Source organism: Propithecus coquereli, unplaced genomic scaffold (genome assembly GCF_000956105.1).
Source record: "Propithecus coquereli isolate 6110/MARCELLA unplaced genomic scaffold, Pcoq_1.0 Scaffold84, whole genome shotgun sequence".
Classification (NCBI taxonomy): Eukaryota; Metazoa; Chordata; class Mammalia; order Primates; family Indriidae; genus Propithecus; species Propithecus coquereli.
In genome coordinates, this window is record NW_012154618.1 from 1,592,418 (window position 1) to 1,615,094 (window position 22,677).

At 34.9% G+C, this 22,677-nt stretch overlaps 1 protein-coding gene across 1 annotated transcript in view; it reads right to left on the reverse strand.

Annotated features, from left to right (window-relative positions):
* Positions 1 to 13,798: 13,798 nt before the first annotated feature.
* TRUB1 (TruB pseudouridine (psi) synthase family member 1) overlaps positions 13,799 to 22,677 on the reverse strand; it is a 31,775-nt gene continuing 22,896 nt past the window's right edge. Inside the window, exons 6-9 of the mRNA XM_012663876.1 lie at positions 18,726 to 18,798; positions 16,917 to 17,056; positions 14,816 to 14,872; positions 13,799 to 14,058 (exon numbers count right to left, since the gene is read on the reverse strand). Coding sequence (XP_012519330.1) covers positions 13,799 to 14,058; positions 14,816 to 14,872; positions 16,917 to 17,056; positions 18,726 to 18,798 — 530 coding nt within the window. The remainder of the gene's footprint in view (positions 14,059 to 14,815; positions 14,873 to 16,916; positions 17,057 to 18,725; positions 18,799 to 22,677) is intronic.

Sequence of the window (22,677 nt, forward strand, 5' to 3'; positions counted from 1 at the left end):
AAGTTTTAAAAATCATAAGGCTTGAAATTTCTATTGCTTCTCTAGAGAAAGACTGTGCTACAGATAGCCTTAATAGATTCATTATTGGGAAATTTTGCTATATTCAGCTTAAATTTTCATCCTATTACTGCATATTGTGCCCCCGTGTATCATGTTAAATTATTAATCTCTTTTTAATGTTTACACATTTTAGATATTTGTATACATTTAGCTGGTCTCTCTTCAGTCTTTGCTTAGCTGAGCTATACACATTTAATTCTTTTAATCTTTCTTATAAATCAATCCCATCAGTCCCTTATCATTTTGGAGCGTTACTTTGAACCTCACCCAGCTGACTTCTATAAGCCTGGAAACGACTAGTCCCGAACCAGAGGCAGTGCTCAAAGAGTAGTCTCACCCAAAATAAATCGCTCCCCATTTCTTCTCTGAATGCCCAATCCCAAACCACAAGAGCCTTATTTTCTGTCATATTTTAACAGAAACAAATGTCTTATTTTCTGCTTTTATTCCCAGTTATTTTTTGGCATTACAGCCTGTGTCTTATCCCTCCCACTAAACATCTGTGCCTCAGAGCACTTTTCTCCAGATGTGATGTAAACAGCATTTTGGAATCAGAAGAGTCCAGAGGCTCAGCTCTGCCATTCTAGCTGTGTGATTCTTGGCAAGCCACCCAGTCCTCGGTGCCACTTCGAATTCTTCATCTAAATATTAACAAATAAAGACAGATCCTACCTACTTCACAGCATCGTTGGGGGGACAAAGGAGATGACGTTAAGTGAAAGGGGTTTACTAACTTTAATGTTGTGTGTGTGTGTGTGTGTGTGTGTATACACTTAGTGCACTTTTGTACACTTATGCAAAAGGTGAATGTCTACATTCTTTAAAGACTTTTTATAATTGCCTCAATAGCCTCTTTCACCATTTAATAATCTTTGCTGTCAGAGAATTCTTTGTTTCAGCTCAATTCTTCCTCCTAAAACAATATCTTATAAAACATCTTTGAAATGTATAATTTGGATTCATAAACCATGAGAATTTCAGATTTATCATTCTCCTGTTGGATATAAATCAGGTATGTGGCATTGGCTTCTATTACTGACTGTTTACTAGGTTCTAAGAATCATGCTAAACACTTTACCTGAATGACCTAATTTAGGCTTCATAATTTTGCAAAGTAGACATTATTAATATCCCCACTTTACAATGAATAAACTGGGGCTTAGAAAAGTTAACTAACTTGCTTAAGGTTAATAGCTGATGATAAGCAGCGGGGCTGGGAAAATCTACAACACCGGACCCCACACTGTCAACCACTGGCATGCTTTAATATTTCAAATAATAATTGGGAATCCCTAATTATAGACTAACTTCAACAAACCTATTTGCCGAGCACTTGGAGAGAAGTGAAAAGGCACGGTCTTTTCCAAGAGGCTCACTGTTTGATCAGTGGGCGACTCACAGCTGTTCAAAGAGGATCAAGCACGGAGGTAACCCTTATCATAGGCAACCGTACCAACTACCCAATGCCCAGGAAAATGCTACTCTCATCCAAAAATTCAGATTCATTCCCTTTAAGAAAAACTATCTGATGAATATTGCTAACCATTTTTTCCTCCAATTCCACAGCTCTTGATTATCTAATAAATCACTGAGTACCATCAATTTTCCTTTAAACTGTCCGTTCAAACATCTGTTACCTGATGATACTCTAGTTCGGAGTTTACTGTCTGAATACTGCATCGCTGCAACATACTCAGTTCTAACTGGGCTCTCTACCTTCCCATTTCTACCTATTCAGCTTCTGCCACGTCATTGCCAGATTAATCTCCTTAAAATAAAGCTTACATATGAACCTTTCCCTCCTCTGAAGCTTTACTCAATCCTGGCTTTTAAGGCTCTAAACGATATAATCCCAAATGACGCAAATCCTCCTCTCCATCCGGATCAGTCTCCTCTTTGCTGACTGTATGTGCCTTGTACGCCTCCATCTTTGCTAAACTATTCTCCCTTCCTGTATTCTCTCTCAACCCTTCAAATATTAAATATTGTTCAAGACCCATCTCAAGGCCTTTCTTCTCTACGAAGCTATCCCAATCACCAGATGTCCCGTGCTCTCCCTCCTGTTTTTAGTAGGAGCTCAACGGATGTTTGCAGAAATGAATTACTGCTCCATCAACAGCACAATTTGGCAATACCGCTCACTGACACTTCTGTGTTGTCTTGTACTGCTGCTTATTTTTTTACATGTACATTTCTTGAGTTCCCATGTGAAGTAAGTGAAAGCTTCTTAAAGGCCTGCACCATGTCTTTCAGTTGTCATATATTCTTTCCATGCACTGTAGGCCCTTGTGAATATTTGACAATGGATCCACTTAAATTTTATAGAATAGAATCACCTAGTCATCACCTTTGGATCATATTGCCAATTCTGTGAGCCAAAAGAATATTAATGACTTAAAATATCTGGCCTCTAAGTCCTGTTCTTACTAAATAATTTGGAGTTGAGAGAAGTTACTTTTCTTTTCTATGCCCCAATTTTCTCACCTATAAAGGAAGAATTAAAAAGTCAAATAACTTCAAAGCACCTGAATACACAAATGCTGATTTATTAAATGCTTTGCCATTAATCAATGGCTTGACAGATTATTTTCTAAGGATATAAAATTAAATACATTATGGTGTCACAAGTCAGTTTATCTGTTCTTAACTACTCTTGTGATGTGGAGAGTTCCATTTCTAGCAAAAATAGTAGACACAATAACCTCAAAACCCTCCCAATTATAAATGCTGGGGAAAAAAATAAAAGCATTATCGAAGCTTCCACTTAGGAGCAGAAAGCTTCAAGGGAACATCAATTCCACCCTGATGGATCCGATGAGGAAAAAACTGAATAACTTCTTGAGCCCAATGGAGAGTTGAGGTTGCAAAGTAAATTGAATTCAAAAGGGTGGCAAGCCTCTCTGAGGAGAGATGGGGGGAATGAACTGTTTCCCTTTGGGCAGAATATAGAAGGCATGGGCAGGCACCATAAAAGCAGGTGTATTAGTCATGGTTCTCCAGAGAAACCAAACCAATAGGATATACCTCTGTGTGTGTGTGTGTGTGTGTGTGTGTGTGTGTGTATGGAGAGATTTATTATAAGGATTGGCTCATGGGATTACAACCTGTGGTCTGCAAGCTGGAGACCCAGGAAAGCTGGAGGTGTGTAGTTGGAAGACCTGAGAACTGGCGAGCCAATGGCATAAATTCCAACCCAGGTCTGAAGGGAGCACCGAGGGCAGAAGATCGATGGCTCAGCTCAGCAGTCAGGCAGAGAGCACATGAATCCAATTTCCTCCAGCTTTTGTTCTATTCAGGCCCTCAGCAGATTGGGTGATGTCCACTCACGCTGGAGAGGGCCGTCTGTTGCACTCAGTTCACCACTTCAAATGTCTCTTCTGGAGACACCCTCCCAGACACACTGGAAATGATGTTTAATCAGGTATCTGGACATCCAGTGGCCCAGTCAAGTTGACACATAAAGTTAACCATCACAACAGGTAAAAAGAAAACAGCTGAAATTGGAATGAATTCTTGAATTCCGTGAGCAACCGTTTAGAAACAAAGCAATCACAAAAGAAGACACAAAAGAAGTCTGCACTCACTTCCTTGCTTTTTTCCGTGGGTCTCTCTTTTCCATGGGTCTTCCAGGTGCTCATGAAAAAGAATGGGGGAGGGCAGGAGAACCAAGAGAGATGCTGTAGGTGGCACAAAGGCACAGAACTCCCTGACGCATGAAACTTCTCTTACATGAAGGAAAAGCCTTAAGTTAATGGGGGAGAGGAGAGGCCCAAGAAAACATCCACTGCCTTTGATGGAAGCGTGAAAGCAAAAGCTGTCTACCACTGGAGGAAGGGTAGAAAATCAGTTCTGCTCAGGATCCTGCGCTGATACAAAGCAGAGATCTGTCACTACTGGAGAAGGGGCAGAATTACAGAGAAACTCCATGCCTGAAGTCCAGGAGCTCAGGGCCTAAGACTGAGGCTGGAGTGAGAGAACTGAAAAATGCCCCCTTACCCCACAATGAGCGGTAACAAGCAACAACAGTCTACAGTAGGGAAGGTCAGAAAGAGCATAGATCAGAGTCCTTCTGTGGCACAGGTGTAAAGACTTGCTGAAATCTGAGCATGGAGAGAAACAGTAACAAAAAACCTTCAGCAATCCAGGCCCCACACTAAGACAGAGTAACAGCAGCCCATTCCTGCAGCGACTAGAAATCTGGGGCATTGATGGTAAGTATAGCAACAACAAACCCAAACCTAGTTCAACTAGGGATTAGACTGCCCCAACCCCCCACACTAAAGACTGGACAGAAAAAAATGTGCCTCTTTCTGAATATAAATACTATTTCCCTAAGTCTGTTTTATATACAACATTTGGCATACAATCAAGAAATATGAAAACCATACATACACAAGCAAGGAAAAAAAAAAAGATTGTTACGTGACAAAGCTATTAACAGACCTAAACTTCAATATGGCTCAAACATTAGAACTATTAGACAAGGACTTTAAAATAACTGTGATTAATATGTTAAAGGATTTAGTGGAAAAGGCAGACAAAATGCATCAACAGATAAAAAATATTGCAGCAGAGAGATGGAAACCAGAAAAAAGAATAAAAATGCTAGAATTTTAAAAATATGATTATCAGAAGCAGAGAATTCCTTCAGCAGGTATATCAGCAGCACACTAGGCATGGCTGAGAAAAGAATCAGTAACCTTGAAGATAAGTCAAAAGAAATTATCCAAAGTGAAATACAAATAATAATAAAAAAAAAAGCATCCAAGAGCTATACACCAATCAAATGCTTGAACATACCCGCAATTTGAGTCCCAGAAGGATCAGGGTGAAGGGAGAAGGATGGAACAGAATAAATATTTGAAGAGATAATGGCTGAGAATTTTCCAAAATTGATAAAGGAAAAAAAAAAAAAAACCCAAAGATGCAAGAAATTAAGAGGCCTGCAAAAAGATAAATACAAAGACAATCACACCTACACACATCGAATGGCTAAAAATCAAAGATAAAATAAAATCCTGAAGGCAGCCAGGGAAACATACAAAACAGAAGATAGTTGAGTAACATCATTAAAGTATCGAAGAAAAAATAGTTAACCAACAAAGATTTATATACCCAGCAAAAGTATCTTTCAAAAATGAAATAAACACTCTTTCAGACAAATAAAAGCTGAGAGAATTTATTATCAGATCTGTGCTATAAAAAAAATATTAAAGGAAGTTATTCACAAAGAAGAAATATGATACCAGACAGAAATATGCTTCTACATAAAGAAATAGAGCACCAGGATATGAATAAATATAAAATATACTTTTATGATTTTTAATCTCTTTAGAAGATAACTGAGAGTCGAAAGCTGGGGTTGGCAAGCTGCAGCATGAGGATAAATCAGTTATATTGGAACACAGCCACACCCGTTCATTTATGTATATGGCTTATGGCTGCTTTCACGCTACAGTAGGCAGAGGTGAGTAGTTGCAACAGAAGCCATATGGTCTGCAAAGCCTAAAATCTTTACAGGCCTACCTCATTTTATTGCCCTTCACTTTATTGCCCTTCCCAGATATTGCATTTTTTATAAATTGAAGGTTTATGGCAACCCTGTGTCAAACAGGTCTGTCAGCACCATTTTTCCAATAGCATATGCTCACTTCGTGTCTCTGGGTCACATTTTGGTAATTCTCACAATATTTCAAACTTCTTCATTAGTATTATATGCTATGGTGATCTGTGATCAGTGATATTTGATGTTACTATTGTAATTGTTTCGGGGCACCACAAACCATACCCATATAAGACAGCAAACTTAATCAATAAATGTTGTGTGTTCTGACCGTTCCACTGACTGGCCATTCCCCCATCTCCCTCCCTCTCTTTGAACCTCACTATTTATTTCCTGAGACACAAAAATATCAAAATGAGGCCAATTAATAACCCTACAACGGCCTCTAAGTGAAAGGAAGAGTTGCATGCCTCTCACTTTAAATCAAAAGCCAGAATGATTAAGCTTAGTGAGGAAGTCCTGTCAAAAACCAAAGTAGGCTGAAAGCTAGGCCTCTTGCACTAGTTAGCCAAGTTGTGAATGCAAACAAAAACTTCTTGAAGGAAATTTAAAGAGATACTCCAATAAACTCATGACAATATGAATGCAAAACAGAAACAGACTTATTGCTGATATGAAGAAAGATTTAGTGGCTCTGGATAGATCAAACCAGCCACAACATTCCCTTAAGCCAAAGCCTAGTCCAGAGCAAGGCCCTAACTCTCTTCAATTCTATGAGGCCGAGAGAGGTGAGGAAGCTGAAGATGGAAGCTAGCAGAGGTTGGTTCATGAGGTTTAAGGAAAGAAGCTGTCTCCATTACATAAAAATGCAAGGTGAAGCAGCAAGTGCTCATGTAGAAGCTGCAGCAAGTTATCCAGAAGATCTAGTTAACTGATGAAGGTGGCTACACTAAACAATAGATTTTCAATGTAGATGCAACAGCCTTATGTTGGAAGATCATGCCACATAGGACTTTTGTAGCCAGAGAGGCAAAGTCAATGCCTGCCTTTAAAGCTTCAAAGGACAGGCTGACTCTCTTGTTAGGGGCTGATGCAGCTGGTGATTTAAGTTGAAGCCAATGCTTACTTGCCATGCCAAAAATCCTAGGGCCTTTAAGAATTATGCTAAATCTACTCTGCCTGTACTCTATAAATGTAACAACAAAGCCTGGATGATAGTACATCTGTTTACAGCATGGTGTACTGAATATTTTAAGCCCATTGGTGACAACTATTGCCGGGGAAAAAAGATTCCTTCCAAAATATTACTGCTAATTGACAATGCATCTGGTCACCCAAGAGCTCTGGTGGAGATACCACAAGGAGATTAATGTCGTTTCCCTGCCTGCGAACAAAGCATCCATTCTGCAGCCCATGGATCGAGGAGTAATTTGAACTTTCAAGTCTAGTTTTTTAAAAAATACATTTTGTAACGCTATAGTTGCCATAGATAGTGATTTTCTGATGGATTTGAATAAAGTTAAGTAAAAACCTTCTGGAAAGGATCCACCATTCTATTAATAGATGCCATTAAGAACATTTTTGATTCATGGGAGGAGGTCAAAATATAAACATTAAGGGAGTTTGGAAGACGTTGATTCCAACCCTCATGGATGACTTAGAGAAGTTCAAGACTTCAATGGAGGAAGTAACTGAGATGTGGTGGAAATAAGCCAGATGTGACTGAATTGCTGCAATCTCTGATAAAACTTGAATGGCTGAGGAGATGCTTCTTACGGATGAGCAAAGAAAGTAGTTTCTTGAGATGGAGTCTACTCCTGGTAAAGATGCTGTGAACATTATCGAAATGACAACAAGGGACTTAGAATATTACATAAACTTAGTTGATAAAGCAGTGGCAGGGTTTGAGAAGACTGACTCCAACTTTGAAAGAAGTTCTACTGTGGGCCAAATGCTATCAAACAGCATTGCATACCACAGAGAAATCTTTCGTGAAAGGTAGAATCAATTGATGCATCAAACTTCATCATTGTCTTATTTTAAGCAATTACCACAGCCACGCTGACCTTCAGTAACAACCACCCTGATTAGTCAGCAGTCATCAGCATCGAGGTAAGACCCTCCACCAGCAAAAACATTACAACTCACTGAACAAGCAAATGATCATTAACATTTTTAGCAATAAAGTATTTTTAAATTAAGGTATGTACATTTTTTAGATATAGTGCTATTGCATACATAATAGACTACAGTATAGTATAAACACAATTTCCATATGCAGTGGGAAACCGAAAAATTTGTGTGACTTGCTTTATTGCAATATTCACCTTATTGCAATATTAGCTTTATTGCAGTGGTCTAGTTTGGAATGAAGTCAGCAATATCTCTGAGATAAGCCTATACTATATAGCCCTCTATAGAAAAAGTTTGCTGACCCCTGGTCTACAGAAATAAAGTAAAAACAAAGAACAACAACTACAACAAAAAAACAATCTACACTCTGGAAGCCGAGGTGGGAGGATTGCTTGAGGCCAAGAGTTCGTGACCATCCTGAGCAAGCTTGAGACCCCATCTCTACTGAAAATAGAAAAAATTAGCTGGGCGTGGTGGTGTGCAGCTATAGTGCCAGCTACTCAGGAGACTGAGGCAGGCGGCTCTCCTATAGCCCAGGAGTTTGGGTTGCAGTGAGCTATGATGATGCCACTACACTCTAGCCTGGGCAACAGAGCAAGAATCTGTCTCAAAAAAAGAAAAGAAAAACCCAAAAACCAAAAATCAAAAAACACTAATTATAAGGGTTTGTAACATGTAAAGTAAAATGTACAAAACCAATAGCATAAAAGATAGGAGAGAAGAAATGGAAAAGTACTTTGGTAAGGTTTCTACATTACACATGAGGTGGTGCAATACTATTTGAAAGTAATCTGTGACAGATTAAAGATGTATATTGTAAATCCCACAGCAAACTAAAAAAAGTTTTTAAAGAGATATAACAAGCCAATAGATGTAATAGAACACTAAAAATATAGTTCTAAAGAAAGCAGCCAAAGATGAAAAAGGAACAAAGAAAAGATGGTTCAAACATAAAACAAATAGGGAGAGGGTAGAGCAAATCAAACCATATTGATAATTACATTAAATGTAAATGATCTAAACACTCCAGTAAAAAAAACCTTGAGATTGTCAGATTAGATAAAAAAGGTAAGATTCAACTATATGTTGCCTATACAAAACCCACTTTAAGTATAAGGAAAAACTACAGCTAAAAGTAAAAAAAATGAAAAAATATATACCATGAAAACACTAATTAAAAAAAAGCTGGAGTGGTTATATTAATAGTAGAAAAATTCAGAAAAATATTCAGAAAAAGAAACACTACCAGAGATGAATACGGGCATCATATAATGATAAACAGATCAATCCATCAAGACATAATGACTTTAAATGTATATATACCTAACGATATGGAAGAATCTCATAATCGTAACTTTGTACAAAAGAAGCCAGACATAAAAGAGGATATATTGTATACTTCTATTTATCTGATGTACAAAAACAGACAAAATGAATAATCTATAATGTTAGAAGTGGTTTATCCTTGATGATGGGGTAGGAGTGGGTGGTTAGTGACTAGAGAAAAGCTTCTACAGGGCTTCTCGGCGGGGCGGGCAGTAATATTCTGTGTCTTGATTTGGTTGCTGTTTACACACGTATTTGTGAAATTCATCAAACTATACATTTGTGATATGTGCAATTTTCTGTAGTATATTAGGCATCAATAAAAAGTTAAAAAATACATACAGTTACCAAAAACCCTAATTAAAGAACTAGACAACACACAAAAAAAAAGAAGAGACAGATTTGGGGAGAAAAAGTTGATGTTCTAGAAATAACACGAGGGTCATTAAAATAAATATAGGATTGTTAAACAGTAAATAAAAATGACAGAAGAAAGAATTTGTTATCTGGAAAAAAGAATGGAGGAAATTCCCCAGTCTGTAGCACAATGGGATAAAGAGATGGAAGACATGGAAAAGTAACTAGACACATAGAATAAAATGAGAAGATAAGATGTAAATAGGACTACTAGCTGGAAGAGATGCAATATCCAAAGAAATAAAAAATGAGAGTTTTCCAGAATTGATGAACAATATGAAAACTTAGGTTTATGAGAAATGAGTTCCCCAGCAGAATACTTACAAATTATCTACACTTGGAAGCCTAATATTTCAGTCTTGGAAAGGTCTTAGTGACGGATTAGTCTCATCTTCTTTGTTTTAAAGATGAGGAAACTGAGGTCCAAAAAGATTAAGTGATTTGCCTAGGATCAAAAAGCTGATTAATGGTAAAGACAGAAATAAACTTAATATGTTGTATTTTAAGGGTTATGGATAAGAAAAGCAAAATAATAATTTCTGAACTTCAACTTTCCTACTGGTATCACCATTTATAACAGCAATCTAAAAATAGTCCTATTCATAAAGAGAATTTAACTGAAGTTGACAAATGAAGGCATTACTGATTCAACTGCTATGTAGGAAATGCTTAACAAATGGTATTTAATGAAGAATTAGTATAAACTAGAGCTACTCATACATACCTTAAAGAAAGAATTTCAAGACAATCCTATTTAGATTTAACTACCAGGCCATTATAATCATTTCATGAACCTCATATCATATCTATCATCATCCTCTATTTAAATGTTTCAACATTTTAGAGTGCTTTCGAATCATATTTTTGTCTATTATACACATGATGATATAATGTAAATTACTTTCTTCCCTTGAAATTGAACAATTCACCATTTAATTGAACCTCTCAATGCTCATTGTAAGTCTGATACAAATTTCAAACTGGTCAGAGGGACATAAAATGGACTGAAGACCTGATATAAAGTACTCTTTTCTCACACAATGAATAATTTCTGATGAGTCAGTGGCTTGTATTAATTCAAGTACTTAAGAAGAAAAGATCTAGTCAGTACACACATAGGAAAATGTGTTTAGCCTTTATTCACATTTCACAATTTTGAATTTGTAGAAAGCAAATTTCTATTACAATGGTCATGAATTTTAAAACTGTAAATAATTCTATAACCACTTTTGACAACTTTTAAGACAATGTTTTTCAGAAACATAAAAAACTTCAAGTGTCAAAATGAAGTGATTTGTTATGTTCCAGGCTGAAACATTTTCAGGAATTTCTAATTAATCTTTTTCTTACAAGTAAAACAACTTTATTTAATGTCATGAAGCTTTAGATCTAGATATATATAAGGCATAGATATTTAACATTTGGATTAAAATGGAAAAAAAAATCATTGGTACTTAACAGACTCTTAAAAGAAAACTAATTTGTTTTATGGATAAATCTTGACCTTTTCAGAGCATCTTGATCAGTTTTAGCTGCTTGTAAGAGTTAAAAATAATATTTTAGTTCAGGCATGGTGTCTCATGCCTGTAATCCCAGCACTTTGGAAGGCTGAGGTGGGAGGATCACTTGAGGCCAGGAGGTCAAAACCAGCCTGGACAACAAGTGAGACCCCGTCTCTGTGAAAAATAGAGTAATTAGCCAGGCATAGTGCCCGCCTGTAGTTCCAGCTACTTGGAAGGCTGAGAGGCAGGAGGATCATGTGGGCACGGGAGTTCAAGGTTGCAGCGAGCTGTGATCACGCCACTGTACTCCAGCCTAAGTGACAGAGTGAGACTCTGTCTCTAAAACACTAAAAAAAAAGAATAATATTGTAAAGTTTCAATAAATTTTAACTATTCATACTTGTAAATTTGATAATGATAAAAGGGGAGAATTATTAAAATTAGTTAGCAACTTTAGTTAGCAAAAATGAAAAATAAAACTAAAATAAAAAAGACAACAGGTTACGAAAAGTACTTCTATCAAGTATTTACTGCATAAATAACTCATCAAATGTGTAAAGAAACTAGTAAGATATTTATCTATATAAATGAACAAAGAATACAGATAAATCACACAAAAGCAAATCATCAGAGAAACTCTGATCTCTCTCTTATACTTAAGTAAATTAGCAACATATAAAACCCTTACCCATATGGTGAAACTATAAAATGTTACAACTCTTTGGGAATGCAATGAGGCAAACATAAATAATGAAACTGTTCATATTATTTCACCTAATAATCCCACTCCCAGAAATTTATTCTAATAAAATTGAAAACTACTTAAATATTTACCAATAGGGAAATGGTTTAAATAAATTATGAGTATAAAGATAATTAAAATCATTATCAAAACTAAATACAAAGATATAAAATCAAATGAAAAATAGTCAATTAAAAAGTACAGGTGACTTAAGATTGTAATTATGTGAACAAAAAAAGAGAAAGAATAATATAAAAATTAAAATTCTAAAGTTAATACATTAGGATGGTGAGGATAATGGGTAATTTTTCCATTTGGCAAAACTTCCTTCAATGTTTTCAATATAAAAGAAAAAGATTGGCTATCATTTTTGAAAGTTACTTGCCTTTTCAAACAATCTCTACTCTTCCCCATTAGTAAACTATACATGTCAGTTTTTTAAGTTTGAGAAATAGAACAGAAATACCTCAGCTGTGTTCTGAAACCTAAATATTTCACTACTGGACTTTACTAGCAATGAAAGAAGACATACTGTAACCTGTGCCATTCCAATAGGCAGAGGTAGCCATTGCTACCTTTGGTTAACATCAACTGTGGGGAACTAGATATGAACAAGTGAAATTGTAAACTTCTAATTTAAAACTTTGTGTGTTTGGCATTTTATGTTAATGTATCATGATATCAATACTCTTTTCCTTGTAATTTTCTGTCTCATACTAAAAATTAGTTTTAATATTTTCATTTAAAATATGTTGCCAACATCCTGACAATGTTCTACAGAAGCATACAACTTTTTCATTGAGCTTATATTAGGTTAACTACAAATAAAACCACTTTAGTTTATATATTTTAAAATTCTGAGTTAGTGGCTGCAAGCCGGGAACCACCATTAAAAAGTCAGTCCATAAAAATCTAAAAACTTGTATTTTAGAAAAATTTTAATGTCTTCCTTTTGAAACTATATTTGAGTAAAGGAAGAGGGATTTGAATGTTTCTACGGTCTGGCTGCATAATGTATTGCTTTCCCAAAACAAAAATGTGAAGCACTCATACATGAAATTTACTATTTTATAATATAACATTTTCAAAATTATGGTAAAGAGGGATAGGAAACTTTCGGAAAGCTATTTGAATGAAAATGTTTGAGAATAACTGTTTTTAAATATTTAGAGCAGAAATGCAGGGCAGCTATCTCAACATCTATAAATATCACTTGAAAGAGAGTCAACAACTGAAGACACAATGTCACAGGGATTAATGCCCTATAAAGAGATTAAATAAATGCTAAGGAATAAAGAAGTTTTTAATCAGAGATGCATTCTTCAGTTTAAATTTTAAAAATTATGTTATTTAGTGACTTGGTACAAAGTGGTTGACTATGTTGATGAAACTACCAGGAAAATATCTCACAGCTGCCAAAATACAAAGCTGTCTTCTGCTCTAAAGGTAGAGGTGAATTTAATTAAATATTAGTTTTCTATTTATATTCTGTTAGTGGCAGTAGCAATAATTTGGTTCATTTATAAATATTTATTATAAAAGTTTATTTCCAAGATCTAAATAAACACAAACATTATTAAATCAGTGTAGTTTTATCAAAGAAATGTTTATAATAAACTCTCCAAAACACAAGAAAGAGATCAATAATGGCCATTTCAAACAAGTTGACAGATTTCAATAAAATGGAGCCACCAAGGAGCCTAAATAAAATCAAAATAACACTAAATTACATTCACTTTGTGAAACTAAAACATGTAGCCCGTATTTCTTTTTTCTTTGATTAGAAAATTTGTTCAACTTTTTCACAGGAAAAGACTAAAGACATATCAAATTCAGAAAGTTAATTTTCCTGAATCCAATCACGTTCACATTTTAACAACATAAAAAATCCTAAGAGAACATTCCATAGTATAGCAAAGAACTGAACTACAAGGCTATATATAATGTACAGCAAATAAATTATATACTATAGAAACCTGTAAATGATGGACATTTTCCCTCATGCAAAAAATTACGTTAGGAATGGTTGTCTCTTGCATGTAGCTTGTCATTCTGCATCTGCACACAGGATTCAAATGTCAACCAGGAAATGATAATGATATTCCCAGGCCAATCTCAAAATGTCTTACTTACATCGTCTTCTCCCTTTGTCTCATTTAGAGTTATATATTCACAGCTCAAAACCTGTTCATTAGACTCCTCAGGTTTTGATTTTTTAAGTGCCAACTCTGCTGGGAGAAGAGATGAGCAATGCTCAAGAGACTGTGCGATGTCATCAATTGTCCATTTGTCTTCAGGAAGGGCATGTTCTTCCAGTGTAAATGGTCCCTGTTTGGTTCGGGTCAGCTCTAGCACATTGGCACAGGAAGACAGTTCTACAGCAACAAAAGGTGAAAAAAATCCAGAAGATAAATGATTCAGTATTTCATAGCCTATAATTTTTCAAGTGACCGAACTCGACTCAAACCTCTCAAAACCACCCCAAAAGTAAAATTATGATAATCCAATACAAGAAGCACGAGCCTTGAGATAAAGAAATTATTAAGTAGCAAAATAATATTTAATAACTCACCTAAAATGCTCTAAAGTCAACAAAGAACTTGCACACATTTTTCTTGTTTAACTCATGAAGCAAAACCATGAGGTGACTATTACCCTTACTTTATAGATGAGATAATAGACCTGCCAATGTCACAACTGCCCAGTAGTAAATGGCAGAGCCAGAACTGCCACTTTCTGGCTATTTGTAAGACTATGGCTTCCAGTTTTTAAAAAATTTGATTTGCATCAATGAAAATAACTTTTAGAAGGGTAAACCTTTTTTTTTTTTGATCCCTACTTTGAGTTAAAATATTTTGTACTTGGAAAAATGTTGGCTCTTACATTCATTATTCCTGTCTTCATTTTCTGTTCCTCTCTTTCTCTTCTTCTTTCCCATTATGAGCATTTCACTGCCGCTGCTGAGGCTGATAATTGCATGCCATAAACCTACAATGCTTCTAAAGCCGAAGGCAGCAAGAGTTCAGTTCCTAAGGCCAGTACTCAGAAATAAGAAAAACAGAAAATTCTCTCTTCCCATTGAAAGGAATATTACTCTCTAAATGATAATTCATAATTCATTTTTATGCTTACCTTTGCCAATGTCACTGACCAAGCTTCTGATATAAAAACCTCCTCCACATTCAACATCTGGAATGTTAACAGTGACATGGTAAATTGCTAACCTCCTATGAAATCCACTTTACATAGAAATGATGCCCCTAAACAAATGTAAAAATGCACTATGCAAACAATCCTGTGATAAAATATTTATATGCTAAAGCATAAATTATTCATCCAGTAGCATATGTGTTTGTGAGATTGAAAAGTCAGAGTGTGGAGAAAGCAAACAGCAAAAACTCATGAACACATTTTAAATTAACTGGCAAGTCACACCACTTTAATACTTCAGCCTTGTTCATTTAATAGGTTTTAAATAGTTAGAAATCTCAGCTTTGCTATTGAGAGCTGTAGATTTTAAAAATTATTTTCAGATTTGTACACCTTGTTCATTTAATAGGTTTTTAAATGGTTAGAAATTGCAGCTTTGCCATCATGAGCTGTAAATTATCAAAATATTTTCAGATTTGTACCTTCAAAAATATACAACTAACCAACCCAATAAAAAAACTCCTTTTACAGTGATAAGAATTATGTTTGGTGTACTATACTACACATGGATGGCTCAGCATATTTAAATGTGCTCTTGGAAATATTTCTTAAAAAACCATGAAATAACTTAAAATTACACAACATCCCCAAGTTGAATGTATATCTAAACATCTTAACACAATATAACACATGTTTATTGGTTGAGAGCAGGACTCTGCATTATTTTTATTCATCAACAAGACATCCTGAAAACAGATGCCATATTTCCACACAAAAGGACTACATTCTAGCTGTCTCTAGTCTTACTGGTACAAATAAAGCCATTGGGGGAATTAATCAAAATTCAACATCTGGGGATTTTAATTCCTTTTTTTATTTCAGTCACCTCACAGTTTGGGGCCACTGCTAAGAGAAAAAAATGGGCATTAGGATGAAATGTAAGTGTGCTAACATTCTTGCACTATATTTGACTTTGGTGAAAAGACAGTTCTTTTGGCCTATTACACTATAGTTAAAATATTTACAATTTACAGGCAATCAGAACAATTTGAGTTTTTCTTACTTTCATAGATCATATCTACTCTGCCAAACCAGCTGCTTCATTTTCATGGAATGGAGCAAAACATTTTCAGTGTGTTTTTTTCATTACTTGTCAAATAGTTTAGTATTGGGAAACTCAAGAAAAGGAGTGCCTTTTTTACTAATTGTATACAATCATACTCTGTAGGAACTGAATATACATTAAATAATAATGTCAATGGGAAAAAGCAACAAAATTTAGGAAAAAAGGTTTTGGCAAATTATTTCTGAAAGGAATCCTATTCAGTATGCAGTGTGAAATAAAGGGTAGGATCAATTTAAGGGAGCCTGAGGATTAAGAATTATAGCTTTTGATTCTTTATAGCTCTTCACAACTTTCTGCAGCTGTGAAGATCATAAAATTTCCAACAATAGAAACAAACTTTTTGGCTTTTATATTTATTTCAAATATATATTATAAATTCAAATTGATAATCTAAATTAAAATGTGACCACATGTCCAAGAATACATTTCTGCCTTACCCATTTTTTCCATATTTTCAGAATCTTTAGTAATAATTTATAGGATACAAAGAAGAAGGGGAAAAAAGTACTCCCTTCTTAGAATTTCTCGTCCAAAAACTAAAAATGCTTTGTTTTAAAAGGACAAATTAATGTCAGTTCTAAAACTGAATCTATCAGGTACTTGCCATGGGAGGAAAAAGATAATAAATATCTAAAATGTAAAAAATATATACTTCTTACCTACTCTTCTCTATAGAGATCTAAAGTATGTTACTTTCAACTTCATAGTAAGGTAACATAATACAATATATGAAAAACTCAGCCTAGTTAGAAAGGCATTTCTGAACCTCCTGATAGCTTTAGGTATCTCATTAAATGTGTTACCAAAACGTTATTAACAAATCCTAACCTTCCTTAAATTCAAATTAAAAAAAAAAATCTCCAATATCCCAGGGACACATTAAAATTACACAAAAGTAGCCAAATACAAAATAAAGGTACATGTCAATACAAATGATTTCAAATTTCCTCATCTTACCTAATGTGAAAAATGGTGGCTGGAATTTCTGAAGGGAGATACTGTATACAGTAACTGGCCTGGCAGGTTTTGCTTCTACGACTTCACCTCTCTTCATCAAAGTTGAAAGTCTCTGGCCATCTTTCTTTAATGCGGAATAGCTTGCAAGATAAGAGAGGGAGAGAGGGAGGGTAAGGAAGAGTAAGAATTGAGAGTGATTTAGAAAGATGGAGAGATAATTTCAGATTAAGGCATGGAAAGAAAGGATGACTAGCAGCCCTTTAAATTGAAAATCCTTCTAAAAAATGAACTAGTATTTTCTTCCAATCTACTCCACAATGCTGTCATGGATAGTTTTCTAAATATCTCTGAGGCTAATATAAGCTCATTCTAACACTCAATAATCAGTGTTGCCAATTTTATTCTTTAACCATCTTCCTGGAGATGGTCTATTCACATTTTCTCTTTACTAGGCCTCATTCTATGTTAAAGGCACAAGGAAACTAGTAGTCTCTGGTCATAATAATCTCAGCTATATTTCTCTGAGACCATTTCTATTACAATATTCATTTTTATATAAAAGTTAATAAAATGTTTCTAAAAAGCTAATATGCAAATAATCTACTTAACAGATCTTAGCTTTGTGTGATTAAATTTTATTAGACCACAAAACTCTTAGAATAATCACAGAAAATTCTAAAATGGTTCTTATAAATAAATGTAATAAGTTTAATTTATTTTTAAAATGATCTAAAATGTTTATGCAAATCTCACTAAAATTTTTACATCTTTATATTTGAAGCAAAATCATGAAGAAAAACTTCCCCATAGATATTTCAATGTTCTTGAAAAAACAAAGATTTTTAAATGTAAATATTAAATTCTAAAAGAACTGTCAGTAACTTATCCTGACATATCTTACAGTCATCAGCCATTAAAAAAAAGCAATTTGCTTAAAATGATAATGTGCACAAAAATCTGGTTAAGTGATGCTACGATCTAAATGTTTGTGTACCCCCAAAATTTATATGCTGAAATCTTAACTTCCCAAGGTGATGTTATTAGGAGGTGGGGGCTCCCGGAAGGTCCTAGGGCAGAGCCCTCATGAAAGGTAGTAATGTCCTTATAAAAGAGGCCCCAGAGAGCTGCCTTGCCACTTCCACCATGAGAAGACACAGCAAGAAGGAGGCAGGGCCCTCACCAGACACCGAACCTGTTGGCATCATGATCTTGGATTTCCCAGCCTCCAGAACTGTGAGAAATAAATTTCTGTTGTTTATAAGCTACCCAGTTTGTGTTACTTTTGTTGTAGCAGCCCATGAACTAAGACAAGTGGTAAAGCAATATAATCATATTTTTAATAAGTTACAACTCTCATCTGTTTCACTGATTCTGCCTAAAAGGAATGGTCCCACCACCTGACAGACAGGCAGCACACATTAGTACTCTGAATCACTGCTGTGATGCCCTTCCTAGATTACACTGGTCCCTTCACAGCAATTCTGAGAAAAGTGACATCTCTGGGCACCAAAACTGCCCCATGTCTATTAATAAGAATCAGAAAAGCCAGTAAACACTGGAATAGCACAGATATGAGACTGCGGCGACACTTAGGAACAAAGGAGACCATGTTCCACTGCGTCTTAGAGAGTGCCCAAAGCTCCACACCCTGTCTAAATCAGGTTCACCTGTACTTGGTCATGTGCCATGTCACATTTAAAAACCTGCCTTGCCATATAGTAAAAGGCAGCCCATTTATTTTAATTAGAGTGATGTAAACCACTGGAAAGTAAAACAAAACATTTATCCACATTTAATAATTAAACTTACAGGGGGGGTACTTGCATTATATTCCCAGTAAATTTCTGTAGAATGCCTTCAATATCTTCTTGTGTTATTTTATCTGCCAAAAATGAAGAAAAAAATGACACTAAAGCAACCACAGAAGTGCAATGCTATTTTTATAGCATCAACAGCTCTGAAAATTCATTTAAAAATTTTTCCAACAAAGCTAATATCATGGTGTATGTTTTGTAGGCCAGACTCTGCCTTGTTGAGAAGAATAAAATATACATTAATGAGATATAAGAGGGAGAAAGTCTTATATTGCTCTCTATTAAGACTAAATTTCCTTTGCTTCAATTTTTTCTCTAATAAAAATGATCCAATCATCTTATATGCATTTAGTTGGTTCTGACTATGGCCTTTAGAAGACTATAGAAATAGTCCTACAATGATCAATAATGAGGTGATCAGAACATAAGCAGAAAAATAATTCCCATAGCTCTTTTTTAAGTTTCTCTAGGCATCAAATATTATAAATAACTTAAGGTGGTACTAAAGATTATCAAGTATTATCCACATTTTAAGTTTTACCTGGTAAGACTTCAAAACTATTTTATGTTATGGCATAAATTTTACACACATTCAACTCTGTCTGCAAGTAAAGATACATTTATCTGTCTCGCCCCTCCCTTTTCTGCTCTTGAAATTTCTCTCTTCTTTTAAATGAACACTCTCAGTCAGCCTCAAAAATAAGCCAGTGCAAAAAAAGAATACACATAGCAAGGATTTTAGCAAGTCTAGTAAAGGCATTTTTGAAACAATGATTTTAGAAAATCTGAATGAAGACATACACATAATATCTGTCACTTAGTCATATTTTCAGGTTTTGTTTGATACTCCCTCAAACAAAATGATGCAACATTAAAGTATAGTTCTCTAATTTTAAAAACTGAAAAGTATGACACACTGAAATTTAATATTTATAATTTTATATTTATAGATGCGTCTTTATACATATTTCATATTCAATAATAAACAAAATCATAGAAATATTCTATCATCTGTTTAGGTCACAATCAACGGAAAGAAAATTCAGTGCTTTTACCATTTTGTAGGAAATTTATCTCAATTTCTTATTCTGGTATATGCATGTTACATTTTATTTGAACAATATTAAATAAAAACTACGTGTTTGAATTACTGTTTCAATATCAGAATAAAAATCAAAAGACAGTATGGAATATTGTGTCCAGATTTCAATATCAACTCACCAAGACAGTCTTAACCTCAGAATGACCTTGACCCTTAAAAGCTAAACACAGACAAAGACTAGAATCTACTAGACTCAAACAGATAGAGAAGAGCTGCAAGACTCAAAAGAATTTCTCCAACAATCAGCAGCTCCAAAAAGGCAGATCTTAGATGGCTGTTCTATTCATACTGTTTCTCAAACAGATGTATCTCATGATACAGATCAGGATTTTTCCACGAAAAATTTTTACTGTGCTGCAACATTAAGACATAATTACTGGTGGCACCTTAGTTATGCAAATATAAGATTTCCAAATCTAGATAGCCAATGCTATCACCATGCTGGCACTTGCTAAAAGAAATGCTGTTGTTGATAAAACTGCAATAGTTCATAACTTTGCCACAGATTTTTAAAACGAGATCAAACAGCTTTCTACTTCTGCAAGGCTGCTCTCCTTACTGACGTTCCTGCAAATGTGTATTCCTTTGTACTGCTTCCAGGCCTCTCTTTCACTGATATCCCCACACACAAGATGACTAGATGTGTTCTCACTCATTCTACTTCTGCCATGCTGTCTCTTTCTCTGACCGAACATCTGAGGCTGTTCATTCTGCAATTAATCACGCACAATTTTTAACTGCTCTCTGTTTATATATGTAGATATTATCTCACCAATGAAATTCTAAGCTTGTCAAAGGCAAAGACAATTTTTCTTCTTCTATAACAAACCCTATTAAGATGGCACTCAAGACATTCTTGCTGAATTTAATTTGCTGAAGAATAATAGAATCTCAAGGTTGAAGGGCATTTAAAAGTCACCTAGGCCAATCATTCATCTGATATTTGAATCACTCAACAGAAAGCCTGCACAGTAAGTTACTTTCTAATAAAAGCTAAGCTGTGGTATGTAAGTGCGTAGTGTAAGCTGGCTGTATCTAAAACATGGTACTAGACAAATCCAATTAATAATTATCCCTATACTACAATAAAGACTCTACTTCCAAAGTATTTAAAAAGAAATGGAATCGTCACAGCAAGTATACCCAATAACTAGCCAGAAAAAGCACATTTGGTAAAGGAAGTTATAAGTATGACTTGGGGAATTATTTTTTGTTTAGTAAATTAATAAACCATCAATATGACAGCATTCATTTGAGATTAATTTTTTAAAGTCATTCTCATAAAATCAATATATACAGGATCATGTCATACATTATTATTTGCTTAAAATGTATTGACTATTCCAGTGAACTTACAACATGATAGCTGGTACTTAACTGAACTACGAAGCTAAACACACCACGGTAGGTTAAAACTATATTCGACCACAACAGAGTGACTGTTACTGGGCAACATAAGCAGCTGTTAAACTGGAAAAAATATATGAAAGAACTGTTTTTAGGCAGACAACAGGCAGCGAGGACTGCAATCCCTGAGAGAACGGAAACAAGCAGAAAAAGCCCCACAATGGACTGTGGTGCTTTCTTCACTGTGGGGCAGAGAGGGGAATCCCTAACACAGCACAGTGATCCCCTGAACAGAGATCAGAGTTTGAGGAAGCAGTGGCAGCTGGAATTTGGGGGAATTACACAGAGAAAGAGATATCCATCTTGAGACTCTGGCTAAATTCTAAGCTACACACATATAGAGAGAGAGAGTTTTGATAAAATTAACCAAAGAACTACTAGTAAAGCTCTTACAAGGCTGGAAGTTGTCTCAATTTCAACCACCGAGAATGAAGAAACTTGCTACATAACCAGGACAGTCAATAGAGACCCCAGAAAAGCGACGCCTTAGGAGTAGGGCTAATCTAGATGTGGAAAAAGGTCTACTTTAGACCCATCCTAGCAGGAAATCTATACAAAAGCAACTAGAAATAAGTGAGTTCAGCAAATTGAAAACACGAGATCAATATACAAAATTCAACACCATTTCTATATACTAGCAATGAACTATCAGAACTATCAGAAATACTATTGTATCTCTAGGGGAAAAATTATCTAGAATGACACATGAAGTAAAAAAAAGTATGTCCAATAGCTAGTAAAAAAAAAAAGCCCAATCCATAATTTAAAAACTTCCTAACAAAGAAAACTCCAAAACAGATGTCTACCAGTAACGTCTACCAAACATTAGAAAAAGAAATAATGTCAATCTGATACAAATTCTTCCAGAGAACAGAACAAATGAGAATATTCCTCAAACCATTGTATGGGGTCCCCATACTTTGATATCAAAACCAGTCAAAGGCACTAAGAAAAAAGAAAAATACAGAGTAATCTTACTCATAAATACAGATGCAAAACTCCTAAACTAAATATTAGCAAATTAAATCCAACAATTTTTATAAAGGATAACACATCATAACCAAGTTGGGTTTATTCCAAAAATGTAAAGTTAGTTGGATGTTTGAATAAGAAAAATCAACAGATGCAGGAACTACCTGATAAAATCCAATATCTTCTATGATTTAGGAAAAAAAGCAAAAAACAAACAAACAAACAAACAAAAACCCAGAACTCAGCAAATTAGGTATAGAAGGCAACTTCTTTACTTTAATAAGAAAGCTATTAAAAAACTATAGAAAAAAATCTGTACGAATAAGGTAGGATGACTTGTTCTTCCAGATATCAAGATTTAGTCTAAAACTCTAGTAATTAAGATAGTTTGGTATTAGCACAAAGATAGAAACTGACCAATGTAGAAAAATAGATTCCAAACAAGCCCATGCCTAAGTGGTGCTTG